Here is a 19,138-nt window from a genome sequence, read left to right on the forward strand (position 1 = left end):
CTTCTAAGCATTAACTAAGAGACATGCAAATGTGTAAAACAATGTCACTCTTATCATTGTCTTTGAAAACTGTTATTTTATTAAAAAAATTATTTATGTTAATATGTAATGGGGTGTATTTTTTTAGAATTATGCAAAAGCAATCATTAATTTTTTTGTTTACTTCTGTGTATTTATTTATTTATTAATTGAAGTATAGCTAGTTTACAATGTTGTGTCAATTTCTGGTGTACAGCACAATGCTTCAGTCATACGTGAAAACACATATTTTCATATTCTTTTTCACTGTAGGCTACCACAAGATATCAAATATAGTTCCCTGTGTGATGTAGTATAAACTTGTGTATCTATTTTATATATCCCAGTCAGTAGCTACAAATCTCGAACTCCCAATTGTTTCTGTTTTATAAATAAGTTCATTTGTCTTTTTTTTTTTTAGATTCCACATATTAGTGATATCATATGGGGTGTTTTATCTTTTAAAGCGCTTTAATGAATATTTTTAATTTTTCTCAGTTTTCATTTCTAATAGTAAACATCAATATAACTCACAGAAACAAAACCTCTTTGGGGTTCTCAATATTTAAGAGTGCAAAGGCGTTCTGAGACCAAAAGCTTGAGAGCCACCGCTTTAAAGCATTTCAAAGTTAAGATGCCAACACCAAGACACTTCGTCCCTGAGTTCAGTATCTGTTAATGGCTCTTTTTTTGGTGAGATTTACAAATGATAAAATGCACACATCTCAAGTGTGCCATTCAGCGAATTCTGACAAATGTATACACAATCCCCTCTTGTTATAAAACAAGACCATCCTCCTAGGAGGTTCTCTTGCGCGTCTCCCCAGTCAGCCTTCTCTTCAACCACCCTCATAGGCAAGAGCTGATCTGATTTTCTTCCACCATAGATTAGCTTCGTCTGTGCTAGAACTTCATGTAAGTGGAATCGGTATGTAACCTTTTGGATAACACTCATTTCACTAGGAGTAATGTTTCTGAGATTCATCCACGTTGCTGCATATAGCAGTAGTTTGTTCTTCTTTATTGCTCAATGAAACTTGTTTTTAAGGCTGTATTTCTCAAAAACAAAAAGTCCATGGAGGAAAAATAAGGTTGGTAATCAAATCTGATTCTAATCTAAGCCACCCCCTCAATTTTTTTTTTTTTACAAAGACACTCCAACTTACGGGGGGCTAAGGAAATGCTGCCAACCAGTGGCCCCGCTGCCCAGTGGCGCCTAGTCCATCGTCTTTCCACCACTTCCACTGCCATTTTCTGTTCTCACTTTGAAAGAGAATTCCCACCTGAACCTACAAGAGAACTTGATTACAGAAAATGGAAAGTCAACATTCAAATAATGAAGGTATTAGCCGTCCCTCAGAAACCTGCCTGCCAATGAACAAATAAACAAAATGTGGTATATTGTGGCAACAGAATACCGACCAGAAATAAAAAGGAACAAAATGTGAGTATGTACTACAACATGGATGAATCTTGCAAACATTATGCCAAGTGAGAAAAGCCAGACACAAAAGGCCACGTACAATATGATTCCATTTATATAAAATGTCCAGGAAAGGCACAGACTAGCAGATTATAGACACAGAAAGCAGATTAACAGTTGTCTGGGGCTAAGGTGGGAACTGGGATTAAACATAAAAGGGTGCGAGGGATCTTAGTGGGGTGACAGAATGTTCTCAAACTGGACTGTGATCATGATTGCACAACAACGAAAATCAACGAACTGTACACTTACAATGACGCATCTGATGGTACATAAAGTATACCTTGATAAAGCTGTTAACAACGACAACTTGTCTGTATGAGTGGAAGAAAGAGTCTTGCTCCAAGGCGGAAGAAGATTCGCTTCATACTTTAAAGAACAAAGAAGGCAATTTACAAGACGCTACTGTTCAGCTGGAAAATAGCTGTTTAAAACAGCAAGCTAATACAATCATCTACTGTTTTAAGAATTCGTTGAAAGTGTTTCATTTTAATAAAAAAAAAAAAAGAAGGACTTATAAATTAACTCTCTAGAAAGCTTAGTAGCAAGCTCTCTGGGCAGGTAGGTATTCCACTTGCAAATGGGCCAGTTACCACCTGAGCATATGAAGGGGTTTCTTACATTGTTTTTTAAAAAGCCAGAATACTGGGTGACGATCCGGAAACTAGGTTAATTCTCCTACTTTCAACATAAGAAGCTACTTTTTGTTTTGATGACTGTTTATCCCATGGTGGCAGACCCAAAGAGGCCACCTTCCTGCCCATGCCCACAAGCCACAGAAGAAAGGAGTAGCAACCAGCTTTCAAAACAGATCCTCCTAAGCGCAGAATATTCCTCAACAGTGAAGCCGTGCTACCAAAATCCCCAGGGTTCCCCTCTCCAGTGCAACTAACCCCCCCAAATCTCTGCTCCCACCAGCAGCCTGGCTCTCTCCGCTGTCCCTCGATGAGCCTTTACCCTTTGGCCTCACTCCCTCTTCCTTCCACTTCTGAAACTCAAAAGCTGACGACAAGGAATTCTGCTTCTGGAATTATTTTTGATCCTGGATGCCCTTTTGGAGCTACCGAGTAAGTCCTTCTACACGGCCTCCTTCTAAAAGGTTCTTCGGATGGTGCAGCCTAACCCAGAACACATTAAGCACACTAGATACAGAGAAGGTTCCTCTTAGGGCATTCAAGACCAGGCAGCAGTCCTCAGCCACAACCAGACCCACGTGAGTAAAAATGTCACTCAGGATAGGATGGCATTTATTTCACAGAAAAAACCACTACATCCCAAATACAAGCTCAAAACGCCAGAAACCCCCATCCCACACACAACAGCAGCCAGCCAGGCGCGATGGAGCAGCAGGGACGAGAGAACCCCGGGTGCCTGGATGGCCAGGGCCAAGTGGAGAACTGCTCCCTGGGCACTCCCGGCCCCTGTCGGCCCGTTCCTGGGGAGGCCGCCCTCCTACAGCCACCACACCCAAATTTTGCGCACAGCACAACACAGCAGTGTCCCCAGCGCAACACGTGCCAGCCACGCCACTGACCTGGCCTCAGCATCCTTGATTCGGTCCCGGCCCCACAGCTCAGGCCAAAGCCCCAGGTCATTGTTGATTCTTCTCTTTCTTACATGTCCCCTGTCCAATCCATCAGCAAGCCCCAACCCCAAACCCACCTTGCATCCGTCCACTTCTCATCACCTCCACCGCTCCCATCCTCGGTCGAGAAGGGCGCCACCGCCTCCCAGTGGTTCCCCCGCTTCTCCTGATGCCCTCCTATCGACGGGTCCCCACCTGGCAACCTTGAGGCTGGAGCATCCCCTCAGTCACCCAAAGAAGCCGGCTCCCCCTCACTCCTACCATTCCTACCACTTAGCCTGCCCTCTGCGTTCTGGCCAGGTGGCTCTTCCTGGCCCAAGAGTGTGCCAAAGCCACTCCATCTTGGGCCTCTGCCTCAGGCTCTTCCACCGCCTGGAATAATGATCCAAGTCTGGCTCCCACTCACCACTCCGGTTTCAGTTCACCCTGAAATGTCACCTCCTCGGAAGACTTCTCTGCCCACCCTCCCTCACCCCCATCACCTTCCATCTTCCACTGTGTCTGACGTTCTCCACGGCACTAACCACACAAATCGGATGTGCCTACCGATTCCCCACTGACTATAAACACGTGACTTTACAGCACTTGTAAGTCAAGTCATTGTGCTTTAGGCCTTAAACGTCACTTACAGCTCAATAAAACTGAACGGAAAAAAAAAGAATATAAATGCCATGAAGGGAGATAACAAATCTGCCTTGTTTACTACTGTGTCCCCAAGGGCTACAACAGTGCCTGGCACACAACAGAGGCCTGACGAATGCTTCTGGAAGGAAAGGGCATCTAGTCCAAAGACCACGGCTAGACTCATGCTCTGGGGTCCCCGGGGTTCTGCTCAGAGAGGGAGGAGCCTGCTGCTCTCCTTCTCAGATATTTGAATTGGAGGCTACGGGGCTAATTTAATTAGACAGTTGGCAAAGAGCACTGATGGTAACAGGCAGCTCGAAGCAGGTCCGTGTGTGAAAGCCACGGGCAAGCTCCAGCCAGGCAGATGCAGACGCTCCCAGGAGCAGAAGCTTTGAAGCGGAGACGAGTAGGCAGCAGGAGAAGTAAGATCCCAAAGAAAAGCAGAGCCTGGGAGAGGAGCTGAGTCACCTGACGGCGGGGACCTGAAGGCAAGGCAAGCTCCCCCTGCGGCCCGAGCGGCTGGACCCCAGCTCCAGTCTCCTCTGGACTCCGGCGGTGCTGGGAATCCTGGGGCTTCAGGGGAGTCCCAGCACCCCTCCTGGTCCTTGCAACAAACCCATTACCTGGGCCAGCACGAGAGGGTCGCTGATCCACACAGACACATGGGCTCTGCCTAAAACTCCAGGCCTGTGGTCTGGAATTCTAACCACACACAGAATTCCAACAAGATGGAAAACACCACATAAGACATTTGCTGTCTGAACTGTGGATGTTATACTCAAGAAGTAACTCAGCTCTGGGGAAGGGGCGCTCACACTCTGAATTCTTCATCAGCCATATATGAATCTTTACTTAAAGACAAGTACTATTAACTTTCTACTCCACCCTGTTCTAGGAATTGTACTAGGGAACCAGGGTAAGACCCACCTTACAGATTTTCCTCTATAATGAGGGCCCTCCTGTCACTGATCCCCTGAAGTGGTGCCTGATACACTCAGGGCGGGCTGCTGTGCACTCCTGTTGGGGAAGATGCGTTAAGAAAGACTTCTGTACCTGAGTTGTGTGCTCAAAAACATTACCTTAGGAAACTTGAAACCAACCTGTATTAGTTTCCTACTGCTGCTGTAACATATGGCCGCAAAATTAGTAGCTTAAAACAACACACATTTACTATCTCACAGCTCTGGAGGTCAGAAGTCTGAAGTGGGTCTCTCGGGGCTAAAATCAAGATGTCAGCAGGACTGGGTTCCCTCTGAGGACTCCAGGGGAGAGGCTGTTTCCTCGCCTCTTCCCGCTTTCGGAGGCAGCCACCCTCCCTCCCTCACGGCCCCTTCCTCCATGTCCACAGCCAGCAGCATCAGGCCACGTCTTCTCCTGCTGTCCCTCTCCGGTTCCTCTTCTACTTTTAAGGACCCTGGTGATTACACCGAGCCCACCTAGATAATCCAAAATAGCCTCCCTGTTTTAAAAGCAGCTGATCGGCAACCATAATTCCTCTCTCTGCCATGTAACCTAACGTAGTCACAGGTTCTGGGGAGTAGGGCGTGGACACTGCGCGGGGCCGTTCATCCGCCTATTGCACCAATCCGTGTGGGCCACCACACAAACACCACCCAGCAAGAGCGCTCAGCCTCCTGTCCCCCTCCGCTCCGGCACCCCTGAAGCACCGATCCCCGGAGGTTGTCTTTGTCTTCACAGCTGAAGAGAAACACGGCTCTCCAGAGGCAAGGTTATGGTGCGGCTTCTAGGTCCCTGAGATGCCCTTTTCAATCCCATGTGTATTTCCTAATCACCCAGGATTTGCCAGGCACTGTTAGATTCCGTGGGCAAGTCCAAGGTGAAGGCAGCAGGAATTCCGGTAGGTCAGGGCTACGTAAGGACACCAGGCAGAGGCAGTGAGGGTCATGGGCCTGCAGAGGGCCGTGGTGTTCACTGCCTCTGGGAAGGGCCACAGGGCAACGGGCTCTTGAGTTGAGTCCTGGAGGAACGGTGGGGTTTCACCAGCGGGGAAGGGCAGTGCGAGGAGAGCCATGGAGCAGCCTAAAGGCTTCCATTTTCCCACCATGGTTCCTGGAGGAACCAGCACATCCACCTCCTCTTACAGAACCGCCGGCTTCTGTGAGCAAATAAGGGAGGTGACTTTTCAGCTCCAGAGACTCCACCTTGGACAAACTGCCTCACCTCTCAGCAACAAGACAAATTAACTTCTACCCTCAGGTTTTCTTTCCTTTCTTTTTTTTTTAAATTTGAAAAATAAAAATTCCACCATCCCCTGGTGGGGGGGTGGGGGGTTCCTGTGACTTAAGATAATGTAGAGAGAATCCAGGACGTAGCAGTTGCTCAGTTAGTGTGAGTTCTTTTCTCTCCTCTTGCCCAAGGGCTCCTCCCAATTTGATCACCCTTCTTCAGCCTGCCATCAATATGGCAACCAGCCAATCAGCCTCTACATCAAAAGGAAATCTGGTCGTGGACTACTAGGGGGGAGAAGACAGGTGAGAGGGACTCTGGGGCTTCCTGCTGGGGAACGGAATCCGTACTTTTTGACAGCAACATGGGGAAAGGGAGAGAAGTATGAAGGCCTGATGTTCGGGGAAGCCGTCCACATTGACACGGACCATGTGAACACGCAGGCATCTGGCTCGGGTGCCCCCTGGTCCTGCCGGTCCTGCCAGTCCTGCCGTTACACCTGGTTCATGCTGCCTATCGCAGCCCTTCCTGGGTGTCCTACAGATGTCTGTTTATCTGCCCCCCACTCAAGTTGGCGAGCTCCTGGGGGACAGAGGCCGTCTTTCTCATCTCTGCCACCCTCACTCCCGTCTCGGAGCACCAACACTGTACAATGATTAAAGACTAAAGAAAGTACAAGAGAAGAGGCTGCTTCTCCTCGGCATGGCTGCAGAGGGATAAAACCAACTGAGCCATTTATGTGTGATCCTTCTTTTTTTTTTAAGCAAGGGGAGGTAATTAAGTTTATTTATTTTCAGAGGAGGTACTGGGGATTGAACCCAGGACCTCATGCATGCTAGGTAAGCACTCTACCACTTGAGCCATACCCTCCCACTCTAGTCATTTGTGTGAATGGTTCCCATTTGCAATTAGTTACCATGCCTAGAATTAGAAAGTTCCTCTACTGGAAACTTAAAATTTGGAGGACAAGGTGCTCCAAACTTTTAATCCATACTATCCCTTAAGTCTGGCAGAGACCCCCACCCTGGGTCAGGAACAGAGGGTTACTGTACATATGTCTACACAGCTACATTCTAGAAACTTGTATCCCAAGGCTGTCTTACAGGTCCAAATTAAAAGGTCCCCTCAAAGATCTACTTAAGCAGAAACCCACTGTCCAGAAAGCTATTGCTTATCTCTAAATACAAAAAAAGACCATCTCTTGCCCACCCCTAGACATTCACACCAAGACTCCCCAATAAAGAGTTACATACAAAGGTAGAGAAGTGAAACCAAAACTAAACACAAAAAGCCATCTCCTGGATGTGTTCAGAATCTGTGTGGGTGATTTACATGTGTGACATTCCTTAAAACGTTAACAGGGCAAGAACCATGAACTACATTCTGGAGCACATAGCTCCATTGTGGGGCCTTAGAGAGTCTGGGCAAACCAAGAACGCGTCCACTTAGCACTTGTCAAGCTGGTATCAAAAAGCTACATTAAAGACCCCAGTCAGACACATTATTTCCTTCAGTTTGCAGACGGGAACCTCAGGCTCCTCACAAAAGTCAGCTGAGTGAAGACGCAGGCCTGGCTTCCGTCTGTTAAAGCTCCTCTTGCCTCCTATCTGCCAGGTACCAGACATTCACAAATACCGTCTGTTACCCTCACGTCCACCCTGCAGAGGCGTTCCACCCTCCCCATTCCACAGCGGCAGACAGGAAGCTTCGGTAAAGGCCGGGAACCTCTTTGCGGTCTTCTATCCCCTCAGTGCTGCCCCAGGGAAAGGTCACTTCTTCCCCAAACGTCCCAGTCATGGAGCACCCGTTGCAAGACCAAATCAAGACAGTTCACTAGAGGGCTTCGTAGCCTCACAGAGCAGGGAGGACACGGACTTAAGGCCAGCTGCATGCAGCTGGAATCCCATCTGCAATGCCACTTACCCAGGTGGGCCGTGGGGCACACTCACACCTAGTCCAGATTCCTCAAGGACCCTGCCCCCCCACCCAAAGTCAGTCTTGCCAGAGACCTTCAGGAGTTCAAGATTCTGCAAGTTCAGGAACAGATCACATATTCAGAATCCTTAGACCACTTCACACGACCGGGGAAAAACAACCACAACTTCCCCTGCACTTAGTTCCTCCCCCAAAGAGCTGTTGAACCTCATCTGGAAACAGCTGGGAGGCAGCAGTTAACAGGAAACCAAACCAAAAAAAAAAAAAAAAAAGGCACAGAGTGTACCAGGGAGAGTTAGGCGGCTAGAACGAAGAGGCCAGGGGACAGACAGGAAGTTGGAGTTAGAAAGAGCCTAGGCCAGAAACAGTCACCCAGAAGAGGAGGCCCCGCTGGCCTTCCTCTCAGCCCTGGGAGGAGGAGAAAAGCTGGAAAACAGCAGTGAAGGCTCACACCCCACTGAAAAGGAAGTTAGGTCACCTTTGAGGATTAAGTCTTCTCCCCTCCCTGCTCCCCATATTCCAACCCTACTTCTCTGAAAGCCAGCTAGCAGTCACAACAGGACAGCTGAGATAAGGAACTCACTCCTCTTCCCATGCTGCTTTCTGGGCCACAGGCAACTGGTTTTGAGTCATTCCTCTGCCAATCTGTACCAAAGTTCCACACCGCCAACTAAACTCCCAGATCATCCGAATCAGCCTCACACAGACAAAGAGCATCTTTGTGAGAAACTACTAGGTGGACACACATCCGGGACCTGCAGTCATAGCACTTGGGTACAGGAAACAACAGCAAAGCAGGAGAGCCAGTGGGACTGAAGGTCTTGAAGAGCAAGGTGAGCCCCAAACCAAACTAACGCATTTTGCAATCAAGAAAGTTAAATGAGCAATGGCCTGTTGCCAAAATATTCTTGAAAGAAGTGAAAAAAAGTACCATTAATCAAATTCTTTGGTGTTATTTAATAATAAGCCTTTAGGTTATCCATACTGAGGGCAAAGGGGAGACTGGTTTAGTTTCCTTTAGCAGAGCTTAGGTGAGAACTTTCTAGCCCATGCCTCCTGCTACTCAATTATCCATTCCCTGTACATGGAGAAGTTTATATTAAAATAAAGACGAGGATTAAGTTCTCTTAATAAAACACATTCCCGTCTTTCACCTCTATTTTGTTTGAAAGGGCTTTCTCACACTGTAGCATATGCTGCAACCTACTTGACTGATTTCAATGAAGTGCTCAAATGTGAGACTGAGTAAGCAGGGCTAAAAGAGGGCAGAGGGCTGCAATCTCAAGACCATTTGGTTTTCTGAAAAAAAAAAACAAAAAAAACCCAAAAACTTCACACGCTCAGTGCCAGCTCAAACTGGCAAGACCAGAGAATCAGAGCAGAGCCTAACCAATGTGCCAGGCAAGGGGAGTGGGAGGGGAGCTCTGGGTACTGTACTGCAGCCATGTGGCAAACAAACCATAAGAGAGGAAATGGGGGCAGAGGAGGGGAAGTAGGGGTGCGTTTCGGGAACATAACAAAGGAACAAGTTGACTGATCACTTATTCCAGAGGGGGAAAATGCCACCCGGAGCCACGTATATTTAGTGTTTCAACTTCAGGTAAATGTGTAACGTTTTAACCTGGATATATTTGGGGCTCACTGCTCTCCAAAAAAAAAGGGGTGTGTGTGTGGGGGGAGGGGGAGTTCCTACTCTGCTTTACACTGTTTCTGGAGTCTCCTAGGAAACTTTCCCTGGGCTGCCTGCTGAGTAGACCTAAGAGGGCCCCAGCCAGCCCAGTTACTAATGCAACAACCTGCACTCTTCTTCGGTGATCCTATCATGAGCTTTGTGCAGAGCTGGGCTGCTCTGCATCGCAGCTAGTCCAAAGAAGTTCTGTTGCTGAGGGAGAAGTTATCTGAGGCAAAGACCCAACAAACACACTGAGAAAGGCAGAGTGGAAACACATTTTAACGTGTTAGGATCAGGCATTTCTGTGACTTAGAAAAAAAGAGATCTCAGCCTAGAGCTGAATCCACAGGTCAGGATGGTGTCTGGGATGCCTGCCCTGAACACTGACATCTCCATATAGTGTTTCAGGGCCAGCCTGAGAATCCTCCAACTTGCCAGGAGGACCGACTGTGCCTCCAACAGCTGTGGCTCCAAGTCTTCCTAGGAGGCACCTAGGGCCCCTCCCAAGTAGGGGGAGGGCTTCCCAATAAAGGGGATGTGAGGGGACCCAGCCTTCCTCTGCTGGGGCAATAAGAAAAGCAGCTAAAATGTATGGAGCAACTAATTATGTGCCAGGCACTGGAATAAGCACTTAATCTACCTCGTTCCATCCCCACAGCAGCCAGTGGAGGCAGATACTACTGTCATCCTCTCTTTATAAAGGAAGAAACAGACTCCAAGATTTTCCACAACCATTAAATACGGAAACCAGTGCTTTAAGCCACCCCTGGACAGGTGGTCCTAACCACCAGGCGCTATTGCTGAAAACACACAAAGCGTTTGGGGGAAAGAAGTAGGTAAAGGCGAGAAACACAAGGTGCAGCCTGTATTTACACCTTTTTCTTGATCGAAATCGGTGGCCTCGGAACATTGGAGGGGAGGGCCTGGATGGGGAACGTGAAGCCGGAAGAACCCAAGCTCTGCTGACAGGGAAGAGGCCAGGGCCCCCTCCCCTCTCACCTCCACTGGGGACCCCAGACCCATAAACCTTCCCGAAAGGGTAAGACCCGAAGGGGGAAGACCCAGCGGTAACGCGTGAAGCCAAGAGGTGCCCAGGCGGCCCAGCCCTCCACGCCTGTTTTGTCCAAGAGAGCCCCACTCGAGAGGTGGGGCCGGCCCGGTCCCTACCTGTAGGCCAGGGTCATGCACTCGAAGAGCTTGGTGAGCGAAGCGTCGATGGACAGGTGGCAGGAGCTCGTCTTGCCGAAGCTGTAGGTCTGGCACGTCTGCTTGTTGACCGTGTCGAAATCGTAGCCCTTCTTGGGCGGGTGCTCGCGGTGCGGCGACGACACCATGAAGTGGCCGCTGTGGATGATCTGCTGGCGGCGCGGAGGCTCCTCGCGGCCCGACCCGGCCCGGGGCGGCTGTGGCGCGGCGCTCGCGTGGCCCCGGGCCGGGGTGGCCGCGCCGGAGGCGGGCGGCGGAGACGGCTCATCCGTGTCCGAGTCGTCGTCGTCCTCCGGCACCTGGGGCTTCAGCAGCACCGCGCGGCCCCGGCTGCGGGGCCGGCGCGGGGAGCACATAAAGACGTCGGCGGCCATGGGGGGGCCCCGCCGGGGGCATCCCCCGGAGCTCAGGGCGACGCGAGGAGCTACGCTGACTAGGCGCCGGCCCGGCCCGGCCCGCGCGCCGACTGTCCGCGAGCTCGCGGCGGGGCGGGAGGGGGAGGGCGCGGACCGACGGGGCCGCCTCGGCGCCAGCCCCAGCGTGACGTCACCCGCGCGTCTCGACCAATCGGGTGCCCGCGTCGGCCTCTTAAAGGCGCAGGGGATCCTTTCCATAGCTGGGCGGACAAAAAAAGGGGGGAGGGGTAGTCGGAGGCCCCGCCCAGGCCCCGCCCCCCGTTCGCCCCCGCCGCCCCCTTCCCTCCAGGGTGATGCGGGACTTGGTGGCCAGGTGGTGCCGCTCGCTAGTGTCTCGGCCTAGGAGAGGCGTTGGCCGAGCGGGCTGTGCCGACCCCACCCCGCCCCGCGCTCCAGGGGAATCGCTCTGCAGCCTTGCTGCAGGCCAGGCGGGCCCTCCACGTGGTGGGTGGGGGTGGCGCTTCTTCCCCCTTCCCAGGCCCGGCTTTCTCCTGCTGGGCCCGGAAATGTGTTCTAACAGCTCTTCCCAGATGTTGCTGGGCGCTGTGGGTTTAGTCCCCATTTTATTGGTGAGAAGACTGAGTCGCTGAATAGTAAAGGGATTTTTCTAACGCGAAAGCAAGATCACGAACACTTGTCACATCCACAGAGGTGGAAACTGACACTTTAGTTAAGCTTATTAAGGAGATCACACTAGTAAGTAGCAGAGCCAGCCACCAGCTCCTTTAACTACGACTCAAAATATTGTCATTATTGTTAAGATCGTAAGGAGGGCGAGCTAGCCCCTGAACAATTCCAAAAGGGCAAATGCTGAGCCATAGTCTTCTTCTCTGTCAAGTGGGGAACGAATTGTGACAATTACAAAAAGACTGCGAACTGCTTAGCACAGTGCCTAGCAAAGAATGAGCACTAAATAAATGTACTACAGACTGAAGGAATTGAATCAGCCAGACCAGAGACACCTAGAAATTGCCCCATACGCAACCATTTTTGACCTATGGAAACAGCAATTTCCTATGGTTCAATGTAATAGTTGACACTTACAGAAAGCTGTCAAAGTGTCGGGGACTCAAAGCCAGCCTAGGGTGGGGGCCATGTGGGGAACTGGGGTGGTGGCTGGGCACCAAGAGGGCCAGTGAGGCCCCTAAGTGCAGCTCCCACCCTAGTCTCAGCAGGGCCTCCAGGGTCCTCCACAGCTGCTCCTGTGCTCGGCTTTGAAGACAGTTTCACTTCCGGATTTGGGTGCGGGCTCAGCGCCCTACCCTACCTTCCTCCTGATAAGGGCCTCCTGAAGGGGAGCATGTAGGGAGTGAAAGGGACAAAGGGCTTTTACTAAAGTGTCTGCGCTAACTCCTTCCCTAGATGTCTCTAAGGAGGTAAAGGCCAGATGGAATGGCAGCTGGAGTGAGTTTGAGATCTCCTCCCTGGCCCAAACCACTGCTCTCAAATCTGGTTGCAAGTGTCTGAAAGTCCACCCTTTGAGTTGCCTTCCTTTGTCTGAAGACTGTTGTCCTTAGTAAACTCTTAAATGCCTGGACACATTTCACACAGCAATTCTATTTCTATAATTTTATCCTGAGGCTATGTGTACAAGGATGATGATTACAACATCATTTATAAAGAGTGAACATTAGAAACAACGTAATGTCTAACAAGAGGGAATTCATTGAATATATTTTAGTCCCGAATATAATGGAACACTATGTATTAAATGATGGAAATGCATGTTTACTGACATGGAAAGATGTCCATGAGATGGTGTTGGGTGAAAAAACAACTTCTAAAAATTCTCAGTAGTTTGATAACAATTTCTTAAAAAACTCATATATTTATGTGTGTATGTCAGGAAGTGGACCATAATGTTAGCACTGCTTATCTCTGGGTGGGTGAATTTTTTCTTCTTTATGCTTACCTGTATTTTCTAATTTCCAAAAGAGACTATTATTTGTATATGTATATTTTTTGAAGTGTATTCTTTATTTCTCTTTGGTTTCTTCACATAAAAGACATCTATGTGGAAGAATGTATACTTTTTTTTTAATTAAAAAAATAAACAGTAATTTCCTGGGAGGAGATAAACTCTTAAGGCTGGTGTTGCAAACTGGCAACCTCTAAGCCATACAGACATGCTTTGTTTTTTATTTTATTATTTTATTCTTTGTTGAAGTATTGTTGATTTATAGTGTTTTGTTAGTTTCTGGTGTAGAGCAAGTGACTCAGTTGTACGTAGACATATATATTCTTTTTCATATTCTTTTCCATTGTAGCTTGTTGCAAAATATTGAACATAGGTCCCTGTGCTATACAGCAGGACCTTGTTGGTTATCTACTTTATATATAGTAGTTTGTATCTGCTAATCCCAAACTCTTAATTTATCCCCACTCCTTCCCCTTTGGTACCATACATTTGCTTTCTATGTTTGTGAATCTACTTCTGTTTTGTAAATAAGTTCCTTTGTATTATTTTTTAAGATTCCACATAAAAGTGATATCATATATTTGTCTTTCTCTATCTGACTTATTTCACTTAGTATGATAACTTCTAGTTCCATCTATGTTGCTGCAAATCGCGTTTTCTTTTTTTATGGCTGAGTAGTATTCCATTGTATTTATATACACAACTTCTTTATCCATTCATCTGTTGATGGACATTTAAGTTGCTTCTATGGCTTCATGTCTTGGCTATTATAAATGGTGCTGCTATGAACACTGGGGTGCATGTGTCTTTTTGAATTAGCATTTTCATCTTTTCCAGATATATGCCCAGGAGTGGGATTACTGGATCATATGGTAAGTCTAGTTTTAGTTTTTTAAGGGACTTTCATACTGTTTTCCATAGTGGCTGCACCAATTTACATTGCCACCAACAGTGTAGGAGGGTTCCCTTTTCTCCACACCCTCTGCAGCATTTGTTAGTTGTAGACTTTTTAATGGTAGCCATTCTGACTCATGTGTGGTGCTATCTCGTTGTTTTGATTTGCATTTCTCTAGTAATTAGCGATGTTGAGCATCTTTTCATGAGCCTATTGGTCATCTGTATGTCTTCTTTGGGAAATGTCTATTTAGGTCTTCTCCCCATTTTTTGATTGCGTTGTTTGGGTTTTTTCATTATTGAATTGTATGAGCTATTTGTATGTTTTGGAAATTAATCCCTTGTCGGTCACATTGTTTGCAAATATTTTCTCCCAGTCCATGGGTTTTTTCATTTTGTTTATGGTTTCCTTTGCTGAGCAAATCTTATAAGTTTGATTAGGTCCCATTTGTTTATTTTTTCTTTTATTTCTGTTGCCTTGGGAGACTGGCCTAAAGAAAACGTTCCTAGGATTTATATCAGAGAATGTTTTGTCTATGGTCTCTTCTAGGAGTTTTATGTTGTCGTGTCTTATATTTAAGTCTTTAAGCCATTTGGAGTTTATTTTTGTATATGGTGTGAGGGGGTGTTCTGATTTCATTGATTTACATGCAGCTGTCCACCAACAAGCTTTATTTAATCCTCACCTAAGTTCCTAAAGATTGTATTAAGGGAGAAACAAGACTTGAGAAAAAGCACAGTTACAAGTGCAGGAAGCAGAGGACCACCAAGGATGAGATCTGGAAGTTGCTCCAAGCTCACAATCAATGGCTAGAAGGAGGAAAATGCTTGGAAATGCTTGCAGAGGCTGACGACCTGCTGTCCCCACCATCTTCATTCCTACTGAGTAGTGCACAGAGGGACATGGAGGACACTGCCCCAGGAGGGCCAACAACTCCCATGAGAGACAAAGAGCTTCCACATCCAACAAACCACAAGAACACAGACTCTCATAGGCTAACCATCTGCTCTCCAAAAATCAGAAGCAGCGCCCCATGGTAATCAAATGAGCAACCAGGCAAATAGCAGTTCCCAAATACAAAGTATTACAGATCAGCAAAATTCAGCAAACAATTAAGGAAGGCAGCACTCTGGAAGAAAGCTGCCTAAGAACAAGTGAGGGGGAAAAGTTAACAGAAAAAAGAGAAGACTGTAAAAATAATTAATAGCCTAGAAAGAATATGGAAGATTCTGCACACATTAAGCAACAACTCACTATGGAAAATAAACAGAGCCCTGGAAAATAAATATAAATATAAAATAATGATTTTTTAAAAGCTGAGTTGAACAGCTAAATAAATAAGCCTAGAAAACACAGTTGTCAACTAAAAGATGAATCTGAGACTTTCTCCCAGAAAACTGCCAAAAGGACAAAGGGAACTTAAGTGACATGGAGGATTCTTCCAAAAGTTCCAGCACCTGCCTAACAGTTCCAGAAAAGAAGAAGAAAGTAAAGGAGAGAGGGAAAATTGGAGAGAGTAAGTAATTAAAGTAGCAATAAAAGAAAATTTCCTGGTGCAAAAAAGCAAACCTTCTATGTGGGTCAACATAAGCTGATTGTGCTGTGGTAACAAACCACACCCACATCTCGATGGCTTAAAACCACAAAGGTGTGCTTCTGGTTCAAGCAACCTGTCTATTGGCGATTGTCTGTTACAGGTTGGGAGTGGGCTCTGCTGGTCAGAGTCACTCCCAGATTCAGGCTGACAGAACAGCCACCATGGCAAATGCTGCCCATCACTGTGGCAGGAGGAAGAGAGGGCTAAATGGGGTCAATTAAATGGTCTGACCCAGAAGTGACATGGACTCACAACTCAGGGGCCAGAACTAATCACATGGCCCCACCCAAGTACAAGGAAGCTGGGAAGTACAATCCCATCATAGTGACTGGAAAACAGTCAGCTAGAAATATTTGGTGAGTAGCACTGATGACCGATGATGACTATATCTCTGGATTTCAAAGATTCCCGTAAATGACTCTCAAAACCATTATGCTAAGTAAAAGAAACCAGATTTAAAAAGCCATATATTGTTTGTTTTTATTTGTATGACATCTAGAAAAGGCAAAATGATAGGAAAAGAAACTAGGTCGGTGGTTGCCAGGAGCTGGACGGGAGAGGACTAACCACAAAGAGGAACAAGGGAACAATTTGGGGTGATAAAAATACTCTCTGGATTATGGTGGTGGTGATTATATGACTGTTAAGTATCTCAAAATTCATAAAAATGTATACCTAAAAAGGGTAAATTCTACTATATGTAAATAATACCTCCATAAATCTTGGAGAATAAAAGGCTAAATGGCCACTTCACTCATTAGACCATGTTTGAAAGAATGACTGGAGGTTGTTCTCCAGCAAAACAAAAAATAAATTCAAGTAAGAGAAAGATATGGGACACAAGAAACAGTGTCAAGCAAAAAATAAAATAAAACTTAAAACTGAATTTGTAAAATTATGATTTTTAAAATTTTTTTAATCAAAATAATCTATAGAGTTTAAAAAATTAAATCATGTTAGGAGGCTTATTAAAAATAGCAGTCCCCTACCTGGACCATATACACCCACATCCCTTATTTACTGACCAGAACTGGTTTTACAGCCCTACCCAATTCCTCCCCAGAGGTAACCACTTTCAATTTTTTAAGTTATTATTCTTAGTATTTATCTCCAAATCTTAAAAAATACTCATATATATGTATATATATTCTAGACTCATCAGTTTCAGATATTGACTTATAATGTTAGAATGATTTTACTTTATTTTCTCATGCACCTCTTTCCTCCACCATTCTACCAATGTAGTTAAATCTGATTTTGTTAAATTCATACTCAATGTTTTTCTTATTTTGGCCACAAAAACTTTGTGTGCTCCCAAGCCAAGCTGCGCACTATGATTTCTTTTCCTTTATTGTTCAAACTTTTGTTTCTCCTGGAGTTAACAATTGCCTTACTTTTCTCCCACTTAGCTTTCTTTGAACCTATGGTTTGTTTTCCCATACCATCCAATAGTTTTGTTAAATCTCTCTCAATATAATTTTCATAGGGTCAACCCTGTCAGGGCTTATCAGCCTCAATTTTTCGCACTGAAAGTCTTTGCCCTAACAATCTGAACTGATTGTTGTCTAGGTTCAAGGCATAGCTCTTGTCCTGGGACCTCTCTTTATCATCTTGGAAATTTGCTTCATTTCTCTTGTGTCAAATATAAAACTGTTTCCTTGATCCCTTGTCTTTGTCTTTCTTAGTGTACTTCCTTGTTTCATAGGAGCACATCCTCCAGTAGCATCTGCAGAAAGGTCATGAGACAGAATTTTTTGAGACTTTGCACATCTCAAAGCAATTTTATTTCACTTGCACACTTGTTTGATAGTTTGGCTAGGTAGAGAAATATATAGGTTGGAAATCATTTCCCCTTTGAATTTGAAAGGTATTGTTCCCACTCTCCTGTAGCTTCTGACATTGCTTTGGAAGCATCCAAAGTCGTTCTTATACTGGATCCTTTCTCTGTGACCTGTTTTCCTCTCTGGGAGCTTTTATTATTGGTGTTCTGAATTCTATGATTATGTGCCTTTGTGGGAATTCTCTTAAAATTGGTGAGATTGGGTACTCTGCTAACTCTTTAAACCTGGAGGTTCACGTCCTCATATGAGGGACATTTTGTTCTATCATCTAATTGATTATTTCCTCCCTTTCATTTTTTTTTCCTGTTCTTTCTGTCTGGAACTTCTATTAGATGATGGACTTGCTGAGTCAACCCTCTAATTTTTTTTTTCCAATCTTTGTCTCTTTGACCTACTTTTAGGGACATTTTACCAAACTTAAAACTTATACCACATTAAATTTTTTTTTCCTCAGAAGTCTTTATTTTATGAGTCTTACTTCTTCATATAGAGAGCATCTCATCTAATTTCATGGATGTGATAGTCTCATTGCTCCAAGAATATTATTTTGAGTTTATTTGAAGTTATCGTTTGCTGCTGCCCACGTTGTTTTTCTCTTTCCTCGTCTCCTTCCCCTCCTCCTCTTCCTCCTTCTATTCCATTAGTTTGTTTTGAGCTCTCTCTTCACGTGGGACGCTTTCCCAAAGGTCTGGATGTCCTTTAGGATGACTGCTAGGATCAGCAAGCATGGCAGGAACATGGTCATCAACTGGTGAGTCAGTGGGTGGCCAGGCAGCTTTTAGGCTGGGGGCTCCTACCTGTCAGAATCTGGAGGTTTTCTCTCTGGTGGTTCCGACTGCACAGATGACCTCCAGTTGCCTTCTGGGAGGGTGTAAGCCTGCGGCTGGATCCCTGGAGCAAGGCCAGGGAAGGAGCAGCAGTCCCGCTGTTCCCTCTGCTCACTGCCGCTGAGCTCCCAGGCAGCATCTCACTCCCTGCGCTCCTCTGTGCCTTCTGCCCCTGATTCTGGAGCTTCTCTGATTTAATTTCTCCAGATGCTAAACATCCTGTCTGTGGTGGAAGGGACAGAGGGGCAGTCAGCTGGGGTAGAGGCCTGATTATTTCACATACAGACTTTCAACCAAACTCCATTTTCAGTCCTCTGCTTTCTGCAGCACCTAATGCCTCCGAATCCCGAGACTTCCAGGGGTTCCGGGCGAGGACTGGCCTGCTTCTGGGGCGCTGGAGTCTGAACTTCCTCCACCTTGCAGAGTTCATTTCCATTCCCCCAGCCTCCTGTCCACTTTTGAATATTGTGGTTTGGGGCTCCAGATATTGCCTTATTTTACAAAATACGGATTTTCTACTTCTGCATCTTACCTTCTTGTGTTTGTGGGTGATTTCAGAGGAAAAGAAAGGGGGTTAACATGCCTTCACAATAGTAAAAACTAATATCTAAATAAAATTTGACTTCTTGGCTAACAGTTTAAAAATCATGACATTTCACATAAACGCAAGTGTTAGGATTTTCTTAAACTATCAGAAGATCTGACAACACTGGGCCCTTATTATTTCCACATGGTAGAAGCTAGAGCTAAGGAGTGACTATCTCCTTAGACACAGCACGGCTCTCCAGTTTTCCACAGTCCGCACCACTCCCTATTGACCCACTGTGTTTTGCTAATTTACATTACCTGTCTGGTTCCTGTAGGCATTTGAGTTTGAAATCTCTGCTAAACCTTATTATTAGCTGTGTGCCCCTCAGTGGAGGAAGTTGGGGGA

General features: G+C 46.2%; 1 protein-coding gene across 1 annotated transcript in view; it reads right to left on the bottom strand.

The window, feature by feature from the left end:
- The window catches only part of MLXIP (MLX interacting protein), a 53,340-nt gene extending 42,134 nt beyond the window's left edge, over window positions 1-11,206 (bottom strand). The window contains 1 exon segment of the mRNA XM_006178121.3: window positions 10,672-11,206. Coding sequence (XP_006178183.3) covers window positions 10,672-11,084 — 413 coding nt within the window. The 5' untranslated portion in view covers window positions 11,085-11,206.
- Between the last annotated feature and the right edge of the window lie 7,932 nt (window positions 11,207-19,138).

The sequence above is a fragment of the Camelus ferus genome, chromosome 32 (genome assembly GCF_009834535.1).
Source record: "Camelus ferus isolate YT-003-E chromosome 32, BCGSAC_Cfer_1.0, whole genome shotgun sequence".
Taxonomy (NCBI): Eukaryota; Metazoa; Chordata; class Mammalia; order Artiodactyla; family Camelidae; genus Camelus; species Camelus ferus.